Below are 16,570 nucleotides of genomic sequence, written 5' to 3' on the forward strand. Positions count from 1 at the left end.
GATCTATGTGTTTATTTTTGTGCTTTAAACACACTAGCTTGCAGTTTGAAATCTGTAATTTTGCTACCTCTATCTTTGTTATTCTTTCTCAAGATTGGTTTGGCTATTTGGGATCGGTGGTGTGCCATGCAAATTTTAGAATCATTTGTTCTAGTTCTGCAGAAAGTGCTACTGGCATTTTGGTGGGGACTGCATGGAATCTCTAGGTTGCTCTGGGTGGTATGGACTTTTTTTAAAAAGATTTTATTTATTTATTCATGAGAAACAGACAGAGAGGCAGAGACACAGGCAGAGGGAGAGGCAGGCTCCATGCAGGGAGCCCGACGTGGGACTCGATCCCCGATCTCCAGGATCACACACTGGGGCGAAGGCGGTGCTAAGCCGCTGAGCCACCCGGGCTGCCCATAGTATGGACATTTTAACAATATTCACTATTCCAATCCAAAGGTGGTGTATCTTTCTATTTACTTGTGTCATCTGCCATTTGTTTCAACAATGTCTTATAGGTTTCAGAATATAGGTCTTTCACCTCTTTGGTTAAATTTATTCCTAGATATTTTATTCTTTTTTTTTTTTTTTTTTTTTCAAAAAAGAGCTTATTTATTTGAGAGAGCATGAGCATCAGTACTGGCCGACGGGCTGATTGTGATGGGTGAGAAAAGGGAAGGATGCAGCAACTCCTGGGTTAAAGCAGCCAGAGGAATGCTGGTACCACGTACTGAAGCCGGAAGACGAGACAAGGCAGGTTGGCAGGCAGTCTGTAGTTGCATTTTGGGCGTGTTAGGTTTGTGGTTCTGTTCCACACCCAGGTGAAGATGGCAAGGCCAGTAGAAAAACCCTAGGAGCCATCTGCGACTTCACACCGTGGGACTGAGTGATGCATGTGTATTAGAGGTTCCCAGGAGTCTCATAGACCCCAGTCAGGAGGAATGGAACTGTGTTGGGCTGGTGGGTTGTTGAACCTGAGTTAGAAGGTTAATGCCTAGGGGACATAAGAGAGTATGGATGGGTTTGCCTGTGTCTCCACACTTCGCGGTTCTCATCTCCCGGGCATATGTCCAGTGGATCCAGGGGTGTGACAGGAAGGACAGCAGTTACTGAGGGGAGTTGTCTCACTCCCCTAGAAGGGCCTGAGGCTCATGCTCAGAATCCCCAGGTCCAGCCTGACCCCCTGAGACTGGAAGGAAGGCGTGGGAGAAGGGCTTTGTATTGCTTAGCACCCCCTGGGGTTCAGCGCTTCTCAGTCTCTTACCACAAAACCCACTTCCTATGATGCTTTGTCCTTAGGTTATCTCCACCACCATGAATTTCCTCTGAGCACAGTTAAGCTAGTTCTCAGGGGAAACATGAACCTCATGCTGAGAAGGTGAGGCTCCTGGTTGGTGCTCCCCCCTCCTCCTCCCTTTTAGAGCCAGTACTTGGGACTGTAGTTGGATTATGAATCCAGAAGCTTCCTCAGGGCACGACCAGGCCGGTCCCTGCCCTGGGTGATGTCTGGCAACCGGGCAGTGTGTTAGCACGTGTTTTACTAAGTGCTGGACTGAAGATGCCAAATGAGGCTGATTTTGACTCCTAAACATCAGAAACAATGCCCAGATTTCAGAACATTTTAATCTTTGTAGAAAAGATTAAGTAAGAAAGTCAACATGCAAGAACCTGGTTCAATGACTGGCACATGGTAGGTGCTCAAGCATTTGGGCATAGCATGTGGGTATGTGTATGGGGGGGAGAGAGAGAGGAAAATGAATCACACACCCCCAAAATTGATTGATTTGAGGCCCTACATTTGTTATCACTGCCTTTGAAGCAGGGCCTATGCACTGGGCTGATCCCACAACCCCAAACAGGGCGGCCACACTCACCTGTGGCGCCTGCCCTCACCACCTCTTCTGAAACTCTAGGCAACTCCATTCTGCACAGCCAGGAACAGAACAGCGGCACGGATAAACCATACAGCAGTTAAAAACCAGAAGTAAGACTTGGAATATGTTTCAAGATGGATTGTTTCAGAATAGAGCTGTTCTGAAAGCCCTGAGGATTTCAGAATGAATAACAGGGTCATGAAGTAAGCCCCTGCTCAGAAGGAGCTGGAGATCTCAGCAGAGCTATCCCTCCCCCCACATTCGGGACGGTTGTGCCCATGGCAGGCTCCCCCAGCCCTGCACTGCCGCTGGCAGGTCACTGATCACCTACCTGCAGTCGCTCGCCACGTCCTGGGCAGCAGGCTCACCACTGTGCCCGGCACGGGGTGGACACTTGGTACATGCTTTATTTAATCTATTTTATTTTTTAAGATTTTATTTATTTATTTGAGAGAGAGAAGGAGCGTGCACAAGCAGGGCAGGGAGGAGCAGAGGGAGACGGGGAGAAGGAGGGAGCCCGACACGGGGCTCGATCCAGGGACCCCGGGATCATGACCTGAGCCGAAGGCAGATGCTTAACCGACTGAGCCACCCCGGATCCCCACGTTTTTTTAATTTAGTAAAAAAGCTGCTCCGTCTCTTTTCATCTTCTTAAAGATTTCTCCATGCGGAGGAGTTAATAAAGAGGATTAGAGCACGACTTCTTGCTGCTGACCAGCAAGCCAGGAATCACCATTTGCGTGTGTGTGCCTGTCGCTCACTCGGCAGAGCCCGGGAGGCGGGGAGTCACAGCTCCTGAGAGATGATGCCACCACCCCGGGTGCGGAAGGGCCAGGAGACTGGGTCACGGTTCCGAAAGATGGTAGCTAAGAAGAGGCAGAGACCAAGGGGCCGCTGAGAGCCTTTGGTGGCAGTTTATACTTAATTTTGAGACCAGAGGAACCCAACCCCGGGTCCTGGCCCTGCTTAGAGGGGTTCCTGGGTAGATGGGCCCAGGGTGGGAGCGGCGGAGCAGTCTCCCGGCGCGGGGGGCCCGGCTGGCAGGGGGCCGCACGCGGGCCTGCACGCTGGGTGCTCCCGGCAGGTTGGCGACACAGTGATGAGCTGGCACCAATGTCGCTGTCCCTTCCAGAATACTTAAAGGAGCAGCTGGAGCAGTACGTGAAGAAGCTGCAGGTGGTGAGGGTGGTGCGGCAGGAGGAGCGGAAGGGCTTGATCACCGCCCGGCTGCTGGGGGCCAGCGTGGCCCAGGCGCAGGTGCTCACCTTCCTGGATGCCCACTGTGAGTACGAGACCAGCCTGGCACCCGGGAGGCCTGAGGGTGCCTCACGGGACCCCTGCTGCTCTGGGGCTCGGGGTGGCTTGGGACTCACTCCAGCTTCTCATGCCCTCTGCTCATCCCTATCCCAGGGATGTTTGATCGGCAGATGCACAAGGCCCTAAAATAATTGGCGCCCCGCAGTCACAGGGCGTGTGCTCTGGAGCCTAGATTCCGCCGCCCCCCCCCCCCCCCGCTTGCTCTGTACCTCATTCTGAGCTCAGCCCCTCAGAGAGCCCACTCGTCACCACTGGGAACTGGTTTGTGTGGAGCTTCCCCCTAGAGCCACGCGGAGCCACAGAGGCCTCCCCTTTGCCCCAAAAGCCAACACCTCCCCACCGTTGTCTGGGAAGAATCTGTTCCCCGAAAGTGGTGATATGTTAGGGAAAGCGCTAGATTCAGAGTGAGGAGACCTGGGTTTGCCTCCTGGCTCTGCCAGTAACTGAGCCTCAGTTTCCCCATTTGTAAAATGGGAATGAGGAGACCAGACTTTACTCACCAACAAGATTAACTATTCCAAAGGCCAAATACAGTAATCTGTGCAGTTTACTGAAAATCCCAAGGGGCTAGAGCAGTGGAAGGGATGCTTGTTCCACAGCTGGAGCTGGAGCTTGAGGTTTGGTCCCCTGGGGAAAGGGGGTACCCCCCCCTTTCTGAAATCCACATGTGAGTGAGAAGGGCTGATTGAGTAGATAAGCTGGAAACCCTGAAGGGTGGGTCCCCCACCCAGGGCCTTCCCCGTGGTTTGCATCATTTGAGTTGACCACATTACTCCCCTGAGAGCTCCACTCTTCCCTTCGAAGTCACCTCCACCTTTGGGTTGGGTGAGGGAGGGTGGACAGGAGCGTCTCAGGAAATCTCTCTCTGCTTTCTACAACTGTGGAGCTTGCCTGTGTGTCTCTAACCCCGGGGAGTCTGCGGAAGGTTCTCTGGTCTTCCCGAGCCTCCCTGCTGGCATGGGGCATGGGCTCAGCCGCGGGCCGACCCTGACTGCCGACTCCTGGTCCCCACTGCAGGTGAGTGCTTCCATGGCTGGCTGGAGCCGCTCCTGGCTCGCATCGCTGAGGATGAGACGGTGGTGGTGAGCCCGGACATCGTCACCATCGACCTGAACACTTTTGAGTTCTCCAAGCCCGTCCAGAGGGGCAGAGTCCACAGCCGTGGCAACTTTGACTGGAGCCTGACCTTCGGCTGGGAGGCTATCCCTGCCCACGAGAAGCAGAGGCGCAAGGATGAGACCTACCCCATCAAGTAAGGACCAGAGCCTACCGAGCCCCGAGCCGGCTCCCAGGGACCGTCTTAGGCCCGCGCGTATGGGGCGCTCCATGAAGCATGTGACACACTTCCCTTACTCGTCCCCTCCGAGCTGGGGGCTGGCATTAGCCTGTTTCACAGGTGAGAGCACGGCCTCCTAGGGATGGGCAGCGGCCCCAGATGATGCAGTAGCACACGGTGGAGTGAGCATGCCCATCCCGGCGGCCGGACCCAGCCCGCGCCCCACCCGCGGCCCTGCTCCGCCTCCCACCACCGCTGGCCCTTCTTCACCTCTCACCGTGGGCCAGGCGCCGACTAAGGGCCTCACTTGTTGCCTCTATTTATTCCCCCCTGCACGTAGAAGGGCATGACCGGGCCATGCAGAGGCCCCGGGAGATGGGGCGTAGAGGCCACTGTGGAATCGCCCTTGTCACGGGGAGGCGTGGACTCCCAGGTCACCGGGAGTCTTTGCAAAGACTAAAAACCTATTGAAAGCAAACAGACAAGGGTTCCACTGTCTGCGCTGTCACAGTTGCCCTGAACTTCTCCGCGAGGGGGCCAGATAGCAAGGAAGTTAGTTTCTGCCAGCTGCGGACAGCCTGTTGCATATTATTCCTTGTTGGCTTGTTTTTGTTTAACAACCGTTGAAAGTGTGAAAACTCATTCTTTGCCCAGAGCCTTATGAAATGAGGCCAGCTTCGGCCTGTAGGCCATAGTTTGCCCACCCCTGACCTATAGGGCGGAGACTTGAAAGCTCACCCACTGTTTCGTGCCCAGCTGGGTCTGCCGCTCGCTCACCCACCCCCTCCTTCCCTCTCCACGTCACCCGTGGTGTTGCTAGAGATCACAAGTTTATGTCGTTTTATTTATTCATTGTTTTTAAGTAGACTCCGCGCCCACCATGGGGCTTGAACTCACGACCCTGAGACCAGGGGTCGCATGCTCTACCGACTGAGCCAGCCAGGCGCCCCCACAAGTTTATTTGAACAGGTGTCTCAGCCAAACTGAGCTGGGCAGTGACTTTTAGAGAATCCCCTGGTTTGGGATCGCCTGTGTCATTGTTTTCCCACACTGGCCGGGAAATTTAACCGAACGTACACCAGGGATGGAGGGAAGCAGAGGTTGGGGATGCGGGGAGCAGAGGGTAAGAGGGAAGGCCTGAAAGGAGAGGGTGAGCTCGTCCCCCGCCCCAGGCCCACAGCCTCAGAACTGCTGCCCAGAGCCTCAGTGAAGTGCACCCGTGGGTACCCAAGGGAGCAGCCCCGTGGATCCTGGCCGGCCAGCTGCTCCGTCTCCACTAGAAGGAGGAAAAGAAGCAACCACAGGGGGAAAGAAGAAGAGATTAGGCAGGAGAGAGAAAAGAAATCTGAACTCCCCATCGGCCCTCTGCTTGTTTCACGGAGGTCTTTTGTTTGCTGTGCTCGACAGCTGAGCCCCCCCCCCTCAAACCGGGGAGCCAGGCACCTGCTCCCCGCCCATCACTGCTGTCCCCTGCTCCAATGTCCGAGGACCACGCAAGCAGAAGACAAAGCTCCAGTGTTTGAGGCATGAATTTGCTCCCTGGGCTCAGTGCCCCCGCGTGTGGGGTCCCCCCAGGCATTCTGCACAGCACCCCCGCCAGGAGGCCGGCAGGCAGTCCCCTCCCATCCCCCACTCTCAGAGCTCACGGGTGGCCAAGGGGAGAGGTAAGGGGCCCAGAAGGAAAAACAGGGTGTCTCCGGAAGTGGACTGGGTGTGGGGCTGCACGGAGGCTCCCCGGGCAGGGTTTATGCCCGGAGGTCATCTTGGGCAGAGAAGCCTCTCAAGGCCAAGAGACGGGCCGGTCAGAGACACCCCCCAGAAGCAGCAGAGAGCTGCACAGTGCTCATCCGAGCCCCGCGCTCCCCGGGCCTCCCCAGGACTCATTCGGGGTGCTCGGAGTGCCTGGGGGAAGCCAGAAAGCCTGCCTGAGCATGAGGGTCTTCTGATTGAAATTCCTTCTGGAAAGTGGCTCTGGGAGGCAGCTCCTGCCCGGAGCAGTGACGGGAGCAGCCGCAGGTTGACGCCGGGCCAGGCTCCTTGGCCCATGAGTCGGGGGAGCCCTGGAGGAGGCCTGCTGGGCCGTAGCACACGGAGCCCCCCACCGAGGGCCCCGAAGCCCCGTCCAAAGCCCGGCTGACCGGGCGGGATGCCAAGGGCTGGCGGGGCCTTCCCTCCTTGGAGCCTGCAGACGCTCCCACGGCCCCACCTGAGCTTGCCTCCACGTCCCCTCTACTGCTTCCAGGAGCGCCTGTCACCTGTCACCTCCGATGCCCGCGCAGCGGCCGGGGCCCCCGAGCACGGGCTCTCGAGTCCGTGGGAAGGCCCGGGGTTCCGAAACAGAATGGGGTCCCTCCCGGCTCATTCGTTCGCGGTTTGCTCCCCCTTCCGAAGACAGCTCCGCGCAGCTCTGACAACTGAGGGTCTGTGATGCTCTAGAACTTTGCTGCCTCTGCCGCAGGCGGCGGGGACCGAGCTCCCACGACAGCGCGCTGGGCCGCGTGGCTGCGCCCCGTGGGTCCCCACGGCCCGTGAACGGGTGCCTCTCCGCGGACGGTGATGCTCGCCTCCTGGGGCTTGACGGGCCAGGAGGGGGGAAGAGCCCAGTGAAGCCCGGGACACTTGGGCTGAATGAGTGACCCGGGGTGGTGGCTGCGGCGGGGGCGGCCGTGGGTGGCCCGGCTTCCCCCTGAAAGATGCACATGCTTCTCCCTCTGTCTCTCCAGATCCCCGACGTTTGCCGGCGGCCTCTTCTCCATCTCCAAGTCCTACTTTGAGCACATCGGTACCTATGATAATCAGATGGAGATCTGGGGAGGGGAGAACGTGGAAATGTCCTTCCGGGTGAGAGTGAGGAGGGCTTGGGGGGGAGCCACGGCCTCCCGGGGAGCCCAGCCCGAGCCCCTGTCTCCCAGGCGGTGGCAGCCTCAGGGATGTGACATCTGGAGCTGGACCTAAAAGGGTGGCTCTTTCCCGTCGTGGCATCACCTTTCCTCTGCTCCCCCCACCCCTGTCCGTAGCAGTAGGGCTTTGGGGATCCGAGTGGACAACTTAGAACAAATTACCAGAATGTCTTAGGGGAACCAGACATCTGGGGCCTGGTGACATCTTTCTTGAGGTCTGTGGGAAAAGTGTTAGGATGAGGGTGGGAAAGATCAGCCAGCAGGTCAGAGGACACAGGCCCTGGTGGCCTCTGAAGTGTCCCCCCCAGCAAACCCTGCATCGCTGAAGATGGAGGCCCAAACCCTGGTGGACCCCACAACTGAGGGTTCCAGGAGTAAGGCAAACCAGGATTGGGTGAGGAAGAAAGATTTCCTCTCCGTGCCGTCCACATGAACCCCCACGCTGGGGTCATTAGCGAGCAGATGAGCTCATTTACGAAGTGACTTCTCACGGTGCCTGGCACACACCAAGCGTGTCTCTGGTGCCTGTGTTGTTATGACTATGATCACGTATTTCTGCTGCTGCTGTAGTAAACCGAATAACAACACATCTACTAACATAAAATGTAAAAAAGAGAGGACCCGGATGTGGGGGGGGGGCGTGTCTTAAACCAGCCCACTAGCATAGAGAAGGGGCACCAGGTCAGTCACCGGAACTCCCAGGGTTCTGATTCTAGGCTCATCCATGAGCCTCCGACCGCTGTTGAGTCTCTCTCAGGAAGCTAATGTGCTAACGGCCCAGGTGACTACCACAGCCCACCCGGAAACTGACGTCCTTGCTATAATTGATGCGCCAATGCTCTAGTTGGGTCACAAGTCCATCTTGATTTGAGGGAGCTTGGGTTTCCAGTAACACCTGGGTGAGCCGATAAAATCACATTTCCAGGTCAACAAGCCAAGTGGCCGGAGCTCGGAGTAGGTATACAGACACAAAGTTAGCCAGCTGTTTTTTCTCCAATGTGGGCTCTGACAACCCGGAGCACCCTGCAGATTTCCATTGGCCTGAATCAGCCTTGAACTACCATCATAGAGCCAGGGATTACATAGTCATGGGCCTACGAAGAATCCTGGTCGATGTCCTTTTTTCTAGGAGAGAGCACCATTTCCCTGAGTCCTTAGACCTGGGACCCTCACACCCTGGGAATAGAACAGAGCTGCTTTGGGGGGACAGTGACCCCCTACCCACCCCTCAAGGCTCTATCTCTTGTCTTCTTTTGGCAGGTGTGGCAATGTGGGGGCCAGCTGGAGATCATCCCCTGCTCTGTGGTAGGCCATGTGTTCCGTACCAAGAGTCCCCACACCTTCCCCAAGGGTGTCAGTGTCATTGCTCGCAACCAAGTGCGCCTGGCTGAGGTCTGGATGGATAACTACAAGGAGATTTTCTATCGGAGAAACATGCAGGCAGCAAAGATGGCCCAAGAGGTGAGAGGAAAGGGCGCTTGGGAGGTGTTTGGGTGAAGAGCAGTGTAGCATCCCAGACCCTCATCAGGGACTTAATGGTAGAAATCCGCACGTCTCTACTACCTGGTGCCTCCCATCACCCCTCAGACCCCGTGAGCTCAGGGAGGCCAGAGCTTGAAGGCTAGCACTGAGGACAGGAGCTTCTGTTACCCCCCCCCCCCCCCCGAGAGTCCTGGCATCTTTTAGGAGAGGAGGGAAAAAGATTTGAAGAACCTCTTCCAGGAGGAAGGGCTTTGCTCTGAGAGGGCTCAGAACTGAGGTCTGGGAGAAGACGGATAGGGAAGTCCCGGGAGATGGGGGAGGAAGGAGGCCAAGGGGGGGGGGGTCGGTTAGATGGGATAAGCCAGTAGCCCCAACAGGTGCTGACCAGGAATGAGCAGGAGACCCGTTCTGGGAGCAAGTGACCGCAGAACCTCTGGGCTACTTCAGCCATACGGGCAGGTCAGGCCCGGTGGAACTGACCCTTTGGGGGCTGGCTTCGTTGACAGAAATCCTTCGGGGACATTTCGGAACGCCTGAAGCTGAGGGAGCAGTTACACTGTCACAACTTTTCCTGGTTCCTGCACAACATCTATCCGGAGATGTTTGTTCCCGACCTGAAGCCCACCCTCTATGGAGCTGTAAGTCTTAACAACCAGCTTGCCCACCCATCATCACAGGAACCCCCAGGGGTAGTTCAGAAGCACTCGCCCCACAAGGGATGGCACACTCCCTACACCCCTTTGAAGGAAGACTGAAAGGCCACTGGGACTTCTAGAGATTAACCAAGAACTTGTAAGTGGGAAACAGCCCATAAGCAGTGGTTCTCAAACATCCACCTGCAGCAGAATCACCTGGAAGGCACGTTAAAACAGATTGCTGATTACTGATTCAGTAGGACGGGAACGGGGCCTGAGAATTGACATTTCTAACAAGTCTTCAGGTGCTGCTGACGGTCCGGGGATCACTCTCGGAGAATCATTGCTCATGAGGAAATTCCCACGCACTGAGGGCTCCTCTGAGACCTGGCAGCCTGGGAGGTCCCCCAGCCTCTGGGCTCAGCGCCTCCCCTCGCTGTTACCTCCAGGCCTCTAGGGTCATGAGCAGAGGAGAACACCGGCCATGCACATTTACACCAGTTGAGCCCCACACTGCAAACCCCAAAATTCCTAACTGTGTTATCCCGGTTCCCCTCTCTCTCACCGTTCTGCAGATCAGGAACCTCGGCATCAACCAGTGCCTGGATGTGGGGGAGAACAACCACGGGGGGAAGCCCCTCATCATGTACACCTGCCATGGCCTTGGCGGCAACCAGGTACCCGGCCCTACCACACCGGGCAGGCCCAAGAGAAGCCCACTTGTGAAACAACCCCTCTTTACAGGCCTCTTCTCCACTCAAAATAGCCCTTTCCTGGGGCACCGGGGTGGCTCAGTCGGTTCAGTGTCTGACTCTAGATTTCAGCTCAGGTCATGATCTCAGGGTCATAGGATCGCATCCTACATCAGGCTCGGCTGGGAGTGTGCTTGAGTTCAAAACAAAAATAGCCCTTTCCTGAGGATTAGGGTCGGGAGACCCAGGGAGAGAAGGAGATAGGCCCCTGCCCTCAGCTCCCAGTCTGAGTTGGAACATATGGCAGAGATAGACAAGGTCTGAGGCATGAGGTAGGGACACCCGGGGAGCACTGGGCGTTGGCGATAGGTGACAGAGAGGGGGCGGGAGGGCAGGATTGTTTATCAGGAAGACTTCCTAGAGGGTGCCAGGTGCCGAGTGAGGCTTTAGAGTAAGTATGGAAACTGTGAGCACTTGCTTAAACCCACGCCCAGCTTTAATGCCTCCCCTGCCCAGAAACTGCTGCTCTGACTCTGTCACCCAGCAGTGACCCCAAATAACAACCATCTACTGACGTGTCACAGTTACCTGGCATGCTGGGAATTTACCCCATGCCTTACAGTGCCCCGGCTCTTCCCCGAGGGCTAACTAGTGACCTCCCGGAACCCAGTCCCTCGGCCTGCCCCGAATGCCCAGTGTCTGGTAAGTACACTTGGAACAGAGCCGAAGCAAGGAAAGGAGTGGCGTGAGCCACTGCACAGGCTGCCAGCATATGCAGCCAAGACCAAGTCATCATCAAGCCATTTCCTATACCACCGGCCTACACGACCATTTTAGGTAGTACATCGGTGAACATTTGTTTGTTTTAAACAAAGAAACCAGCACATCAAGCCCACATGATTTCACAAATAACACATAAAAACGAAGCTAAGTAAATTTTTTAATGATTTTAAAGAAAAAATATTAAGTAACTGTTATCCCAGTAAAACCTAGGTAGTGGCCAAAATCCCAAAGGTAGCGCAGGAATTACTGATGTTTTGGCCCCCGCTCGCTTCCTTCCCCAGAAGGTCAGCTGTGGTTGGAGTCTTAGGGCAGTTGGCTCTGGAAGATAGTGGGCAAACTCTCCGCCTCCTCTTGTCTTGACTTCTAGTACTTTGAGTACACAACCCAGAGGGACCTTCGCCACAACATCTCAAAGCAGCTGTGTCTACATGCCAGTGCTGGCACCCTGGGCCTGAGGAGCTGTCACTTCACCGGCAAAAATAGCCAAGTCCCCAAGGATGAGGAATGGGAATTCACCCAGGTGAGTCAGCTGCCCGGAAAGCTCAGAATCAAGAACGTGCGGCCACAGCTGCCCCCCTCCTTATTTGCTGCATCTCCTGCCGTACGGTGGATCCCGGGTGGAGCGCAACAGTGGAGGAAGTATGGAGAAAGTGGGCTTGGTGACAGAAAGGGTTCTCAGGGCATAAGTAACGTCTGGTGAGGTCTGGCTCTGGCCGATAGAAAGTCGAGATTGGGAGTTAATGGTCCATGGCCATCGCTGTCATGGCTCAAGGGTTTTTAGCTGAACCCAAGTAGATGGAGGTGAAGATTCACGCGTGGTTCCTCCCTGCCCTCTGTGTGCCAGGTACAAAGCTGTGTACTCACACGCACCGAGTGTGGTTAATCCTTCAGAGGCTCTTCCCAAGCATGTGTCTAGATGAGCCAGTGGAAGCTCAGCAAGTTTGACCGGCCCTAGCCCCACCACTAGTTAGTGGCAGGCCTGAGATTCAGACCTAGATCATTCTGACTTAAAAGCCTGGGTTCTTTGTAGTGTACCACACTGCCTCAGGTTATGGAATGTAACTTCTACAGTGCTGGACCCAAACTAGCCCTACCCATGAGCCTCCACAACCCACCCTACCCCAGTCTTCAGGCTCTGGCTTAGGGGGAAAGAAGCCTGATGTTGGGGCCGCAGGGAAAGGAAGAGTGTAAATATGATCGAAGGCAGAAAGTGGGGGTATACAACAGGGGCTCAGGCCTCTGAGCCTGGCCGTCTGGAGGAGGGGCCCTTGAAAATACTAGCCCCATGGTCCTACCTTCCTCTATCCCAGCTGCTCTGGCTAAATCCTGAAGTGGGAAATTGATACCGAATGCAGGTGGAAACTCAGGAACTCATCCCATCAGGGTATCTGACACCCCAAGAAAAAAATTGAAGAGTGTTCTCTTTGTGTCTTGTTGCATTCCCTTTGCTTTTTACTTATTGCGCCCCATCTCATTGCCCCCTAGTAGCACCGTTGGCTCTCTGAAGCCCAGGTTGACTTTTTGCTGTGTCATCTTTTAGGACCAGCTAATCAGGAACCGGGCATCCGGGACCTGCCTGACGTCTGAGGACAAAAAGCCAGCGATGGCCGCCTGCAACCCCAGGGACCCCCACCAGCACTGGGTCTTCAACTGACACCCCCGATCACCCCCGTGGGAGTTCCCGTGGGGAACCCAGCCTCTCAGGAAACAGGATTTGGGGGAAGCTGATGATTGAGAGCCTGATTACCAGCTTCTCCGTAGGCCTTAAAGATGGATTTCTAAACCCAGCAGATATCAAGGCAGGACCTTCCCGTTCCTTGCAACAACACAGGGCCCATTTTCCTTCTCTCGTGTTGGTGGAAGAACCCGTTAGAACTTGCAATACTTGGCCTAGCGCTTGCCTTCTGTCCTTGAGACAGACTTCCAGACAGAGAAGGCAGCCTGGGCAGGGCCCAGGGCAGGGCCCAGGGCAGCAATGCTAAATTCAAGAAAAGTACCTCTGCGGCCAAGTCCTGAGTCCTCTGTCATGTGGAGCACTCACAGGACCAGTGAAGTGGCACCTTCTAACGGAGACACTAGAGGTCTACAAGAGTCTCCCTGCTGATATTGCCCGATGTTGGTAGAGCCATTCGTTTACAGAAAGCACCCTGACAGGAGTCCTTTATCTTATTCCGCCTGCACAGTAAGCCTGGGAGCAAGACAGGGCGGGAACCCCCATGCCCACTGTACAGATAAGAAAGCAGAGGTAGAGATAAAGGGGCTTGTCTGTCCCACAGCTAGTGGATGGCGGGAGCCAACTGAGACTTGATTGCAAACACTGAGCCAGAGCTCCTTCTTCCACACCCCGAGAACACTAGACATCAGGCGTAAGCCTTCCTCTTTCCCTCCATGCTGATCACATCTGGCTGGTCTCCGTAGAGCCTAGAACAGTGGTGCCAGGCAGCCATGAGGCCGGCCTCGTTTGGGGATCCTGGGATGTTAGTGGAAAGCAAGCTCACGGAACCAGTGATTCTCAGGTCTAAGAACCTCCCCCCCCCCCAAGCCTTTTTTTCAATGCTCCGTACATAATGTAGATGAAAAGCCAAGTGGCAGTGGGTGAAGTTGTTGGTAGGTGAAGACCGTGCCCAACAGCCCCAGAACTTCTAAAGGTCTGCGAGCAAACATCTGAAACTTGTTTTTATCCAACCCTGTCATTTTCATATTGTGAAACCAAGGCCAGATAAGTAATTTGTCTGACACCACACGGCAAGGTATTGGCAACCCGAGAGCAGAACCCGGATGAGGCTAACGAGAGCCCTGGGAGGTGTGAGGAAGCGGGGACGGTGTGTAGAATTGAGCGTGACTGCATAACCAGCCATGATTGCTGTACCTGCATGAAGTCCCCATGTGGAGCGGACCCAACATGCGTGTCAGCTCTTCTCCAAGCAAGTTGGACCCCACCACACATGGGCGCTTGGCCTGAACTAGAGAGCCCGGCTCCCTAGAGGAGAGTTCACATTCCTTCCAGAAGGCTCCAGACTTTCTAGCAGGCTGTCATCTTGGGCTTCACCACGTGAGGGTGCCATGGGATCACAGCTGCCTCTCCCTGCCCCCGCCCCCTCAACACTGCAGGAGGTCTCCTAAATTCCCAAGAGCCTTCAGGACCCTATAGGGGAAGCAATCTGGGGTAGCCCAGTCAGAGGGAGAGGAGAGACTGGCCAGGATATGGCCACAGTGGAAAAAGGAAAAACTGGACCTAAGATCCCAATAAAAATAAAGGTTTTATGGCATTGGGAAAGGAAACTCACCTTTGGTTCCTCCTCTCCCGTTGTCCCGTGGCTGACCCATTGGAAAGTCAGTTGATTCAGGCTGTGTAGAGCCACACACATCTGAAAAGTTCTATCACATCACTGTCTCTTATCCCCAGACATCCTCTGGCACCCGATCTAGCCTGCATACTGTGTGTCAAGCCCATGTAGACATGAGATGTAAGATGAGACTTGCCCCCATGGAACCCATACTCCAGCTGGGGAAGCAGATGGAAGCAAGTCAGGACAAGCCTGGAGGTGTTCAGAGCTGTGCTAGGTGAGATGGAAAGGACAATTCCTTCCATCTAGGCGAACCGGGAAGGTCTCACAAGGATGGTGACATTTGACCTTTGGCCTCAGGGATGAGTCCTCAGGTGGGATCTCACACAAGCACTGGTCTAGAATGAGGAAAGTCACAGAGAGACAAAGCTGCAGGTGGCTTCCCAAGAAACCAAGGGACCATCAGGGCGGCCGAGCAGTGGATGTGAAAGCTGGAGGGTTGGGGCCACATTGTGACTTTCATGGGACCTAGGTCCCTTTGTTTTCACCAGAAAATTCTTAAATTGTGTTTTATAACTGCATTGGTATAAAGATGAATATGATTCATTTTATTTCTTCTGATTTTTTTAAAAAACTAAATCTGTGGGTCCTGGGCACTGTGCCTGCTGTGCCTGCTGCGCTACTGGTTACGTCTATCCTGTAGAACAGCGGGTTGGGGCCCAGTTGAGAAGGCTTTGAAGGCCATGCTAATACAGTAAACCATAGGGAGCCGTGGTTCCTGACTCCAATCCTAGCCCTCCTCTTGGTTGCACTAAACATCCAAACACTTAATCAGGTGTTGGTTGTTTGCCTTTTATCCCAATATCCCTCACACTCTCTATGGCATCGCCCAACAGCCCTCCAGCCCAGTCTTAGGATATAGGCCCAACCAATGTGCTCTGTTGTGGCCCCAAGTTTCTTCACCCCTAACACAAAAACACCATAACCTCTCCGGGGGGCAGTCAGCTAAGAGTAACCCACAGGGAGTGAGAGGTGCAGCAGAAGAAAGAGAAAAAAGCAAACACCACACCTAGAGAGTCGGCCCAGGTTTGGGGGTGGGAGACGGGAAGGTAGGTGGTCAAGAAGAGGGCAAGGGCTCTGATGGGGTGGTATAAGGCTCCATAATCTCCCCTCAGCTGAGGCTGGGCTCGCCCTAACCCAAGATCTACATTCTTCCTTAAAATTCACCCCTCTGAGCATTCTCAGAGTTAACCTAAAACCTTAAAACCTTGACACTAGCCCTGTGCTACTATCTCCTGGCCCCAGAAAACCCTCCCCTTAGCAATGAGTGGCTGGTCCCTCTTTGGGATCTATTTCCCACTTGATGAGTATTGGCGCCATTGCCAAAAATAGCTAAATATCCCAGAAGATTTTTTTAACTTATTTTTTTTAAAGATTTTATTTATTCATTCATGAGAGACACAGAGAGGCAGAGACAGAGGGAGAAGCAGGCTCCTCGCAGGGAGCCCGATGTGGGACTCGATCCCGGGACTCCAGGATCACGCCCTGAGCCGAAGGCAGACGCTAAACCACTGAGCCACCCAGGCGTCCCAATATTCTTATTTTAATTACAAAAGTAATGCTGTAGAAAAGCCAAATAATACAGAAAAGTAAGAGTTTCAAAAGTGAAATCGATCTTTACAACGCCTCCATACCGATTGGTTCACTCTAGAAGTAATAACTTCTGTATATAAACCCTTCCACCCCCCTTTTCTACGAATATACAAATATACACACACCCAGGACCGTATCATTTGCAATTTGATGTCCCCACTTACTCTCAAGGACATCTTTTCACGTCAGTTCCTTTAAGTCTAACTCATTTTTTAAAAGTTGGAGAGTATTCCATAATACAGCTAAATCCAATTTTTTTCACCTTCCCCTGCTGATAAATACGTGGGCTTTTCCCAATTTTGTGACAACTTGGTGACAAACTACATAATCCACATCCTTGTGCATTTATTTTTGTGCCTGTGTTCATTTCAGAAGGATGCATTCCTAGAATTAGAATTGCTTGGTCAGAAGAAACGCAGTGCCTCGAAATTTAAACCAAACCCCCACAATGTCTAACCCTAAGGGTGAGAATAGAAGAGTCTGAGCAGCACGGGAGCCCAGGCCCACCACATGCAGGCTAGGTGTGGCTGTGAGGGCCCTAGGTGTCCTCCTAAGGAGTTTGGTTTTTATGTAAATACAGATTGGACTCCTCCTAGCGAGGCCAAAGGTGCAGGGGTTGATATGATATTGACCCTGCCCTTAGAGGCTCACTTTGGAGTATATGATGGGGAGGGGTAACCTTT

At 54.3% G+C, this 16,570-nt stretch overlaps 1 protein-coding gene across 3 annotated transcripts in view; it reads left to right on the forward strand.

The window, feature by feature from the left end:
* GALNT6 (polypeptide N-acetylgalactosaminyltransferase 6) overlaps window positions 1-14,845 on the forward strand; it is a 35,884-nt gene extending 21,039 nt beyond the window's left edge. For all 3 annotated transcript variants that reach the window (XM_025458852.3, XM_025458856.3, XM_025458853.3), the window contains 8 exons: window positions 2,995-3,144; window positions 4,197-4,431; window positions 7,179-7,296; window positions 8,616-8,816; window positions 9,344-9,475; window positions 10,048-10,149; window positions 11,315-11,467; window positions 12,488-14,845. In XM_025458852.3, coding sequence (XP_025314637.1) covers window positions 2,995-3,144; window positions 4,197-4,431; window positions 7,179-7,296; window positions 8,616-8,816; window positions 9,344-9,475; window positions 10,048-10,149; window positions 11,315-11,467; window positions 12,488-12,601 — 1,205 coding nt within the window. In that variant the 3' untranslated portion in view covers window positions 12,602-14,845. The remainder of the gene's footprint in view (window positions 1-2,994; window positions 3,145-4,196; window positions 4,432-7,178; window positions 7,297-8,615; window positions 8,817-9,343; window positions 9,476-10,047; window positions 10,150-11,314; window positions 11,468-12,487) is intronic.
* Window positions 14,846-16,570: the final 1,725 nt, after the last annotated feature.

This window comes from Canis lupus, chromosome 27 (assembly GCF_003254725.2).
Source record: "Canis lupus dingo isolate Sandy chromosome 27, ASM325472v2, whole genome shotgun sequence".
Taxonomy (NCBI): Eukaryota; Metazoa; Chordata; class Mammalia; order Carnivora; family Canidae; genus Canis; species Canis lupus.